Source organism: Barbatula barbatula (genome assembly GCF_947034865.1).
Source record: "Barbatula barbatula genome assembly, chromosome: 1".
Classification (NCBI taxonomy): domain Eukaryota; kingdom Metazoa; phylum Chordata; class Actinopteri; order Cypriniformes; family Nemacheilidae; genus Barbatula; species Barbatula barbatula.
The window spans coordinates 8,662,537-8,674,670 of record NC_136766.1 but is presented as its reverse complement, the minus strand read 5'-3'; the positions used below and the strand labels follow the sequence as shown (position 1 = coordinate 8,674,670).

Below are 12,134 nucleotides of genomic sequence, written 5' to 3'. Positions count from 1 at the left end.
TTTTGTGTCATTAGCTCACCTCCTGTCTTTCAAAGCAACTTCTCATCCACCATATGCTGTACTTCTAGTTTTTTCTATAACTTTTCCCCCTGCACACATTTTTCCTAAAACAGAAGTGGTTTATCGACTTTGTTCAACATCGGATTTTTACTTTTAGTCCTTAAAGTGATTTGCTAGATACTTCCTTAGGTAGTTTTGCTAGCAGATTAGTTATTTGGGCTTAATGCTGTTTGGGTAACCATTTTAATTTATCATTTAATTTAATTCCACGTGACTTTATGGCCTCCGAATTAGGTCTGAACGATTTTAATTGGATGAATTACTGAATTGATTTGGATAGGCCATTAATAGAAACAGTCTCTCGCAATTCAATCACGAACAATGGGGACGTTTACATTATAATTGATTAGAATGAATCAAAGCAGATGGTTTGATATTAGTGCGAATTGCAACTGAGAAAACTTTCTTTCATGGATAAACATTTCAAAAGAATGATCAGCAAATTAATTATACAGCTGTGATTGTCAGAGATAAAAGTGAGATTGGTGTTTCAAGCCGTTGTAATGAATTTCACTCCACTTTAGGGTTTGTTTATCTCTTAATGCTGATAACGCCTCGCTCTCTCTTCCTCTCTCTCAGTGTGGATTTGGTGCACGCCCAGATCCGCGTGTGCGAGGGCCGCAGTCTCCCTGAGTTGAGTCTCGAACAGGACAAGATCCGCATCAACGGTTGTGCCATTCAGTGCCGGGTCACCACAGAAGACCCCGCCCGTGGTTTTCAACCAGACACAGGTCGCATAGAGGTATGCTTGCTAGCAAATTACAGTCACATCACTTTTATATACACTTTTAGTGTTATGAGAGTTGTTTGATTAGGTCTATTGACGCAGCGGTGCAACAATAGGGTTCGTGTCCAGAAAGCAAGCAGGGCAGCTTAAATTGTTATTTTACAGTCTGACCATTAAAGTGGCCACATTTATATTTTTTGCACTAAAACAACACACGCACACTTTCAAAGGGGCATTATTTTGATGAGTCATCGAGCAGCATTGATTGAAAGTGATTTCCAGCGAGTGCTCTTGTGGAGTTGAAAAAAGGGGACAACCAGCATTCTACGCTACTCGATTTGATGCACCATTCTGATGCAGCTTGGACATTTTAATGTTAGCGAAGACAACCATCACAGAGGACAATTAGCCTCATCCATCTGTTTGTGTTGGGCGCTTCTAAGAAACTGCTCTTAGCTATCTGCTTTTACGGGGGATGAAAGTAGACTTTGCATAATGCCAATTGTGGATCAACAAATAAATATAGCCTGTTGGAACAGAGTAATTTTACATTGTTACTAGACATTTCATTCTAGGGAATTTGGACGTTACCCACATTGATATTAAGACCGGATAGTCTCTTTTGTGTTTCCAAGAAAAACAAACATGCACTTAGTTTCTATTCAGTTACCTTTTAAGGGGAAAAAGAACACTTGCCTCCTTTAACAATCTGTTTATGACCTTTAAAATGTATTTTTCAGTATTGTGTTTTGCAGGTCATTGTGACATTCTTTTTTTTTCCTACTTTGGCAGACAAGCCAAACAAATTATACTCTTGAGCGTTTATTTGTCCTATTGCCTGCTGTGGGTCACTTTGACCCGTTTTGACAGATTTACTGGACCTTAATGTCAGTCTGTCGGTCTACAACATCATGACATCCTCTACAGCTATGATTTGACTGTGGTGATGTCATTTTAATAATCACATGCATGAACAAAGGTACAACAATGCTGTATCTGTGTCAGTTTGACTCTGCACCTATAAAAGCAACAGAAAGTACTACATAAAACGTCAAAATATGAGTTTAAATCAACCTATTTTAATAAAAAATGAATTGTATTGGATTTATTTATCATGATGTACTCCAGTTACATTAAATTAAAAAAACAATTCCTTGTATAACATTTAATTTGAAAAGTTAATGTTAGCAGAAGTTTGATGAAATCAGGAGACAAAGTAATTATTTTAGTAGGATGCGTTTGTGGCAAAATAGCTTTCAGTCTTAATTAATTTTGTGCAATTACATACAGTAATTTACTAATCACAATTCGTCTGATGGATGGGTGGAAGTGGGGTGATTTAGAGATGCACCAAGAGTGTTTAAGCTGTTTTCGGAAGGTGCATACTACCAAAGAATAAAGCTTAGTTCTGGCAGGCAACGTAAGTCAAGCTTGCATAAGCTTATCCACTATTTATAGAAATATGACGCTATCACAGCTTTAGTTTAAATTCATTCAGCGATAAACAGCTTATCACGTTGCTCATGAACAAATTACCCTCCTCCATCCCCAACTCCAACTTAAATTTACAATCAGGACTTGTCTGTAACAGTTCGTGCAGATGAACACAGGAAACGAAGGTAATCCAACAAATACTTTAATCCAAGATAGAGAGGTTTCAGGAACAAGCACCACACACACAAACGATAACGGCCAAGGGAATGGGGCAAAACACAGGGCTTTAACAACAAGGGAACGTAATGAGGGAGAACAGAATCAGGTGAGGGACAAATTAACTAATGATCAACACAGCAAGGAACACAGAAGACAAAACTAAACATACTAAAGCTGTGACACTGACTTTCTGATATTGCTCTTCGTAAATCTCCATTATTAAATGATGTGTTGCCCTTAAATGTCATTAAGAACTAACAACATCTGTTTGTTCTGTTCTGTTTAGCCTAAGGGGGGTTATAGCTACTCTCCCTGCTCTTAATTATGCTAGCTGCATGGATGGGCAGGAAGTATTGCCCAAAACAGAACCAAACCACCAATCTAAATTCTATGCTAATTGTCAATCATTTTTTACGTAATCCTTTGTGATCCTGAAGAACGATGTTGTTGTTAAAAACGTAATGTCCCAGGGAAATAAAAAGTGCCTATTTTTTCATGATATATTGCAGCATTTATTGTAAATAGTTTATCAACGTGGGTCATCCTCTTTTTAACGTTTGTGTGCCCTCATAATCTTAATATGCAATTCCTTCCTATAATGAATATCTATCTTAAGAAAGTTTGAGAATCTTTTTGTATGCAAAACGTGACTCCTGGAATTGAAATTGTGATGAAATGTGAGGATCCAAAACATCTCTGCTCTAACTGTAGTTAGAAAAGGTGCTTAAGATTTTATCCATCATGAATTGGACGTGTTATTTGACTCATCAGAAAACCATTAGTGTTGTAAAAGATGAGGAATTTAGACCAAAGGCCCTTTGGAATAAATCAGAAAGACGACTTTCTCTCTCATTTTCTCTGACTCACCTCATATCTCATTATTTTTTACATCTCGCCTGTGTGAAATCTCCCCTTATCTTTTCTTTCTTTATACACGCTTCCCTTTAGCCTGCTGTAATAACAGATACCAGTCTCTTGAGGTGCTCGATTTTACCGCCTCAACTTACATTACAAACATACATTTTTGACATAAGCACATGATACTTTGATCAGTTTTAGTGAGTGAAATGATGCAGGATTTATGCATGGTTTCATTCATTCCAGTCTCTGAAATGACAAATTAAGGAAATAATTCTCCCAGAAATCAAGATTCACTATTCTTGTGATTCCGACCCCATGTCTGTTGCTATGACTTTTATTAAACTTTCTTGTGTTAATGTAGCTTGAAAATAAAAATGACCATCCGTTATATAAGGAAGAAAAGCCCTGACATTCTGCATCTTATCTTACGGAAGAAAAAGGGGGTTAGTACAAGGGTTGGTACAACATGAGGGGAGAGTAAATGATATCTGAATTTTTCTATTTTTGGTAAGGTTTTCCTTAATTGTCCTGTCTCTCTAACTCCTTTCCTCTTATTTCCTCCCTTTTCATTCAACTTCATCTGTTTGCTTAATTTTCTCATATCCCCGTTTCTCCTCTCCTGGCAGGTAAGATGGCGGACGTGCTCAGAGAGTGGCGGGTTCTGTAAACAGAGATGTAGTTCGGCCGTAAAATGCGTGTACCTAAAAAAACACACTGTTAAAAATGCATGGCCAAACATAATAAATCCTGGGGTGAATGAATAAGTCATGGCTTGAGTACTCCGGAGAGGTAGAAGAGATGCACGTAGGGAAGAACATGAGAGAAAGGTGAAGGAGAAAGAGCTTAAAACGCCCGGCCCAGCACGAGATCATAGCATTTTGGCCAGCAGAGATAAAGAGGTGGCGAAATAAAGGAATGACTCCCTGAGCGCGCTGTCCGTCAGATAAACAGTGGGAGAAATGGGCCGGTTGAATGAAAGAGTGTTTGAGAATGGATTTCTCATGGCCTGCCATTAGAAGAGTAGAAAGAAGACAGGTATGGAGCGTGGAAGGGAGGGACATAAAGTTAGATTGAGTGATGGGAGGTATTGTTCTGTGCTCCATGTTGAAAGACATGGGGAAAGAGAGAGAGATGTAATGGATGGATGTGCGGGGTGGAGGAGAGAGGCAGATGCAGACAGTGATGTATTCGGGGCACTCTGATGGGGAGATCAATGGCTAGGACACAGAATTGTTCAATCCCTGCACGAGACCATCACATGCACAATACCTGGAGCGCATGCGGACGCTTCCTTTCATTGCACCTCCTCATTCCATCAGTTTTCTCACTGCAGAGATGAAGCACAGGCGAAGCATATCTTCTTTTGTGTCCTGCGGAAGAAAGTAAAGAAAAAGAAAAACGTACACTAACCCTCTTCTCTCAACAAGTAGTGGTCTAGCTTTTGTTGAAACTAGTAACTTAGTATTAGCACCTATTGTACTATTGCTCTTTCTATGACATATTGCTTATTGCTCCCCGAACTCTTTGGAAGTCGCTTTGGATAAAAGCTTCTGCTACTAATGACTACATGTAAATTTAAATGTAAGTCTTACAGGTTTGAAATGAGAAGAGGGAGTAAATGATGAGAGAAGGTTTGGGATAACTTTAATACTGTAACTGAGAGTGTATCTTCATAAACGCATGTGTTTAACACATGCTGCATGGTATGAACGCTTTCAGCGGCAATAACACAAACAAACGTTATGTGGCCCAAACGTAACTTCCGGTAGACATCCACAAAGAGTCATTAACTGTTGAGAAGTTTAAAATAAAACACAGACAGGTGTCCAATGAAACCGTCTACATAGACAGTAGTGCTTTTTTTTATAAACAATTTGATTACATTTGGATTCATTTATTACTTAGAAACTGCAAATAAAGTTCCTAAGATTTCTACCATCCTATCCAACCTATTACTTAAATAGTCAAACTGACAGTATGATTTGTATTTTACATTTAAACGACTAGTAGTCTCAGGCTTTTAGTGCCTTTAGTTCATATAAAAACACGTGCTCATCCCATATATTCAGCTTGAAGTGATTGTTATGCACCAGACGATACAGCCATCATCCCTATGCTTATAAGCCATAATTTTATGTATTTAAAATGCAAACCCAGAGTCTGCTCATATTAGCATTCGTGCCGTAGCTATACAGTACTTCAAAGAGCTCTCACTCTTTTAGAGATACAGTAACAGTGAGAAACATACAGTAGAAAGCGTAGAAGAGCATTTTAAATTTGATAAACACTTCAGTTCTTTATAGTACGGAAATATTAAAGGGATAACTCACCCAAAAATAAAAATTCGGTTATCATTAACATACCTCCCAGTTGTTCCAAATCTGTTTAAATGTATTCGTTCTGATGAACACAGGAAAATATATTTGTAAGAATGCTTGTAACCAAACAGTTCTTGGACCCCATTGACTACCATAGTAAATTACTTTATAATGGTTTTGTTTTGATGAACACAAAAGAAGATATTTTGAAGAATGTAGGACAGCAAAAAGTTATGGGGCACTTTTTCCTTCTATGGTAGTCAACTGTGGCCAAGAACTGTTTGGTTACAAGCATTCTTACAAATATCTTTCTCCATGTTCAACCAAACAAAGAAATGTATACAGGTTTGGAACAACTAGTGAGTGAGTAATTCATGACCGAATTTTCATTTTCGGGTGAACTATCCCTTTAACAGGAGCATTATAATCTTCTCATCATTGTTATTAGCTTATGATTATCATCTTTATCAAATCAGCATTCTCATGAATATTATTATTGTAATCAGCTTCATCATGTGGTCTCAGTTGTTTAATCATTTACTAATACATGCATGCAAGCATGGAAAAGTGGTGGTGAGGTTTGGGATCAAGTTGCTGACATCAGCTTTAGAATTTCATATTTAATAATAAAACTTTAAAGTGTAACATTCCGCTTAATTTATTTATTATTCAATGCAATTGAATTGAATTTATATAGCACTTTTCACAATGTGCATAGATACAAAGCAGGAGAAAATAAGAAAAGTGATAAACAAAGGTAGAACACAGCACAGTGGATGGTGTTTATAGAACAAGCACGATCATTCTAGTAAATAATATCTAGTAAATGCAGTCTCCCGGTGAGAAAGCCAACAAGGCCCTTAATACATATAGGAATTTATAGTCCATATAATATTTGACCTGTGTTTATCTCTTTTATCTTAAATCTTTGCTTCTCTGAGAAAACCAAGGTGTGTGTACATGTGTAGTTGTGTTTATGCATATAGAGTGTATGAACCTGTATTCTGTGTGTGTTCACTTTTTTTTGTTTTAACTTGTATAACTATAATGTTTTGCTTATAGTCAATATGTTTCATGTACAGCTGCTTTCTAACCATGAAAATTGTAAAAGCGCTATACAAATAAAGTTGACTTGACATACCTATAAACGGTAAATTCAGAAAAACTGAAAATCACTTTAAAACACTCGCTTAATTTATTCTACGGCTGTATATAAAAGTGGTCCCCACAATATATGCGATTTCTACCATACACACACACAAACCATATATTTCTAATGGTGAAAATTGGCAGATCTGCTGTGTTTATTGTACTCACCTTTATCCATAACCAGAGCAACATCACCACAGCAAAATGATTGATTGTTAAACGGGGAAAGCCGGGCTGTATTCAGAGGGGAGTGGATGGAGATATAGAGATGTAAAGAGAGGTGCTTTGATGTCTTCACTGCTTAATATATTCCATTCATTTCTGTCTACCGCCTCTTTCCTGCAGAGCCTAGGGGGTCTGGTTCACTCACACACCCTCTCTCACACACAGACCTCCCACACTAAACTGCAACGTCACTATAATTAATTCAGTAGAGATCTGATAACTGAGTAATTACAGGTGTACCACACACACAAAAACATGCGCACACACCTACTGTACCGCTCTTCTCTTGATTTCCTACTAGTGTTCAGACATTCCTGAACATTCTCTGAGGAATACAATAGACTGTCGTTTGACAGCACATGTCAATGTAAGAAATATGTTTTTATTAAAGGGCAATAGGGTGTTATTGCAGCTCAGCTCATGTGTTGTGCCAGAAGTGTCATGGGTTTGACTCCCGTTGAACATTGCTAATACTGTAAAGTGTGTCATTTTATTATTGTTAAACATATTTTCTCTTTCCGTCTACGGTACGTCTAAGTCACATTAAAGTTTATTATCTTTACCGTGTATTACTGTACAGCTACCACCGGGTCAAGGATATGATTTTTTTGGAGGATCTATTGAAATGAATGCCATGTAATATACTTAACTATGTCTTCAGAGGTGTACACAATGAGGCGTTAAGTTTTTGATATCTTTGCTATTTCTATCCACATACACTGCAGGTACCTTGCATGACATTCGCCATGTTGTTTCAGTAGCCCTAATGGACAAACTAATCTACAGAGCAGGTTGCAGCAAAGAAGTGAAAACACAATGACATCACTTGGGTATAGGGGGCAATCTCGCTATTAACAAACCATTAACTACGACTTTTCCCCCAATAAACTCATAATTTGTTGGTTATTAATAGTTAGTATGGTAGTTGTTAGGTTTAGATATTGGGTAGGATTAGAGATGTAGAATATGGTCATGCAGAATATGTGCTTTATAAGTACTAATAAACAGCCAATATGCCAATAGTAGACATCTACAACTAGTTAATAGTGAAAATTGCCCCTATACTGAAGTGTTACCAAATATTGTTTATCGAATTTAATTACACAGCTGACAAATCATCAATAAGATGTTATTTCTTATTATTGGTTGATATTCGAAAAAGTTATTAAACTTTTTACACTAAAACACTGGTAATGACTCATGTTTTTATAATGCATTTCATCACCGTGATACTACCGTCTACCATAATAAAATCTTCATCAAATACCGCCACATAAAAATGTACTACCGGCACAAGCCTAGTTGCAATTTCGCAACCTCACCGCTAGATGTCACTAAAATTCATACACTGGACCTTTAAAAACATATGCTTCATTATGTAAGGTCTTCATACACCTCTGAAGACATAGTTATGTATATTATATTGCATTTCTTTTAATAGATCCTCCATAGAACTACACCGGACCTTTAAACTGACTTTTTTAAGAGGCTTCAATTACTAAAAGTGACAAATTGAGTGAACAAGAACCGGTCAAAACATCTTACAATTAAGTCAGCGCTTTTGCTTTTCTGGTCATTGTGTCACGTTTGAAGCATGCTGAGATATTTAACAGGAAAGATACCGGATGGGAATAGGATTTTCTGCAGTGCAGGCAACTTGAACTGGTGGGCACAACAGTGGAATACCTAAGTGTGTGCGGGAGTGAGTGCTTGCACTGTGATCCTGGTCTCTGCAGACAGGTTTAAATATCTTTTGAGAGCAATAACCTCTATATTTGTGTTTACGTTGGCTGGTAATCCCACTGGAGAATATGTGAGCACAGCGATTTGACATTTATCAATCTCATCAGAGATGTGACTGCGTGCAAATATCACACGTTTCCCATGGAAATCAGTTTTCTGTCGAGAGTCCTGACACGAGCTCTGGCCAAAAGTACAAGGGTGCACAAACGTGATGTACCAGCCCTGCATTGACCTGACGGGCTATGTTGAATGACGCGCTCCTCTTTGAAATGTCTTTTAACTCTGAAACGATGATGGAGAGCTGGTGCTGACCTGCTCATTTTTGCATTACAGCAGCTCTGAGGTCTGACTCTAATGGCTTATTTAGATAAAAGGTACAAGCTTTAATGTCCGTCTGCCTGTTTTTCATCTTGTGCGACTGTGGGAAGTCTAATAATTGAATGCATCATGACTGGGGTGAGAAAAACAATGTCTTTGGTAAATGTGCTTGAGACGGAGAGAGGGAGAGATGGAGCTGTCTGATGTGGTTCGTCTATAGAGAGCTTTTATAAAAGGTCAGGTTTGTGTTTCCATAGTGATAGGGGATTGACAGGTGTTTTACTGAAAGGACAGTATGATATAATAACCTCCAACCCTGTAAAGGTCTGATTCTGTGTGAATGAGAGCTTCCGGTGTGTGTGTGTGTGTGTGTGTGTGTGTGTGTGTATTGTAGGTGTAGGCTTTCTTTTCTCTTTACAAGGTTATTCTTAATATATTTTCGACAAAATTAATTTGTTGGCTGTACATGTGGGCAAATATATCTGGGTTCTCATTATCATTCTGGTCTCCCTTGCCTGGCCTGGTTTATTAGTTGTAAAGGAGGAACGTTCATCCAAAAACGAAAATTCTGTCATGTTTTATTCATCCACAAGTTGTTCCAAAGCGGTATGTGTTTGGTTGTTCTCCTGAACACAAAGACAGATATTTAAAAAGGTTTGTAAGACTACCACAGTGAGGGAAAAAGTATTATTGTAGTCAGTAGTGCCCCAGATCTGTTTGGTTTTCCACATTCTTCAAAATACCTTCTGTGTTTAACAGGACAAATAAATGCTAACAGGTTTGGAACAATTTGAGGGTGAGGAATCAAAGACAGAATTTTCATTTTTGGGTGCACTGTCCCTCATATCAGCTGCTGAAGGCTGGGAGACCCATCTTAGCTTAAACATTTTTTTTTCTATACTTGTGGAACGGACGGACAGAGCTGCAAAAACACTGTATGGGTCAATGGAAATAATAATCATTCATTGTTGAGATTTTATAGTTGAATGAATGTTGGTCATTTCCCCAAAAACTATTTTGTCGTAATGTTAGCTGTCATGATTCTGCCTTCTCTTGTCTTGATTTTCTGGTCCAGGGGCAGAATCATGACAGACCCACGTGTTTTATGTGGAGAGAAACGTATTATTGTCAATCAGGACATAATATGCGTTCTCTCCAGTCTCGTCATTTGGTGCCGCACCTCTCGTTCCTAGTATAGCTTTCCTCCTGTGTCTCATTACCCACACCTGCCCATTGTTATCTCCTTTGTTAGTCTCCCTATTTAATGCCCTCTTGTCTATTGTCTTGTGCTCGTTCGTTGTTTCCTTGCGTTACCTTGTCCTAGAAGCCGCAAGTATATTCTAGTCTTAGTGTTTGATAGTTGAGTTCTTGTCGAGTGTTTAGTAATCAGTTTATTGTGTTTGTTATTGTGTACTCTGTTTTGTTACCCCCTCGTGGGTTTTTGTTTTGTTCTTGTTTTATTATTTATTAAAGTCCTTGTTAACCCCTTCATCCCCGTTTTGCTGCCTGCACTTGGGTTCTTCCTACCACGATCGTGACAGTTAGCCTTCATTCATCAATGATTTACATGTTTTTTAATTGATGTGCCAATTTCCATTTCTTTCTCATCTACTTTTTTATCTTTCTTACTTTTTACTTTAGACTTCTGTCATCGCTCTGCATTCACGTCTGCATTTCATTTCTCCTCAGTCCTTCCCGTTGTTTTCCTACTCTGTTTTAATATTTCTCTCTCTATTATTCATCTTTCTATTCTCGCTCTATTCTTTCCACACACAGTTCTCAGTTGTTGATGTGTTTTCACACATTCTCGTTTTCAATTTAGTTTTTTCATACATCCTACAGTACGCGTTCTCTCAAGCCTCGGTCTGATTTGTCAGTGTTCATTTGTCTCCTCTGCTCCTGTCTTTGTAGGCTTCATACCAATGACATCTCCTCACCTCACCTCTTCTCTTTTCCCCTTCTGCCCATATATTTGCTTGCATCTGTATAGATTCTGTCTGAACATATTTGTTATGTCTCATGAGGGATACTGTTTTCCTTTCTTCCCTTTCCAATAACGTTTTTCTCCCTGGTTTATCCTTCCTCCCTGTTTTTTCTGTCATATCTCAGTTTGTTATATCTCTCTCATTCACCCACTTGGGTTGCAGAGGTTTGGCGCTCGCCAGCTTTTTCATCCGCTACCTGTCATTCTGTTCTTTCTATGGTTTTCAAGCAGTACAGTTTAATTCAGGTTAACACATTTAGAAAGGCCTGCTCTCACCACTGTGCTAAAGTCTCAGAATTATGAATCTGTGAGTTTGTGTGAGTGTATTTTTGTGCCCAAGGGTTTTTTGAAAATATTGTTTTCCATGTGCATGTGTTGAAATCTGAGTGAGTGTGAGCGCTCTTTTTTCTGTATCTCTATTTAATATGTAATACTATCAGGACCAGACAAATGTATCTTTTTTTCTGGTTTCCAATGCATTTTTCCCACTGTGCTCTTGTCTCTGTCTCTCTTATCTCTTTCTGTATTGTGGCCAAGCAAAGACCTCAGCTGCGTGTGAAACCTCGGGGTAGCCGCGTAGAAAAGAATCTGGTTTCTGACAGGCTTTCAACACACCACATGATCATTTCAAGCAAATATTAATAGTCACCACAATGTTGTTTTTCGGTTTTAAAACACACATGATCCATCAAATATCATATTTATTATTTCCATCAACCACCGAACTGCCCGTGCAGGATTGTGAGGTAACATTGGCAGCGAAGGATGTATCTATGCTGTCTAAAAAATGGACCAGATGAGACAATCTTAGTCAAGATGCTAAGAAAACGCTGAATGTATAGACGCCTCACACTTCCTCTCTGTGTACTCTCTCGCGGCCTGTCTTGATTTAGCATATTTGTGTACGGTTTCTCTAAATTCCCCCGTTTATTGCAGCTGTTGCAGCTGTTACATTGCATTACATTGCATCTCCTAAAAAATTTTCTTGTTTTCGAGAGGGGGGGGGAGAGGGGAGAGGGGGAGAGGGGGAGAGGGGGAGAGGGGGAGAGAGAGACAGGGGGAGAGAGACAGGGGGAGAGAGACAGGGGGAGAGAGA

General features: G+C 38.3%; 1 protein-coding gene across 1 annotated transcript in view; it reads left to right on the top strand.

Annotated features, from left to right (window-relative positions):
* pcxb (pyruvate carboxylase b) overlaps positions 1-12,134 on the top strand; it is a 156,269-nt gene that overhangs the window by 48,108 nt on the left and 96,027 nt on the right. Inside the window, exon 9 of the mRNA XM_079459290.1 lies at positions 640-802. Coding sequence (XP_079315416.1) covers positions 640-802 — 163 coding nt within the window. The remainder of the gene's footprint in view (positions 1-639; positions 803-12,134) is intronic.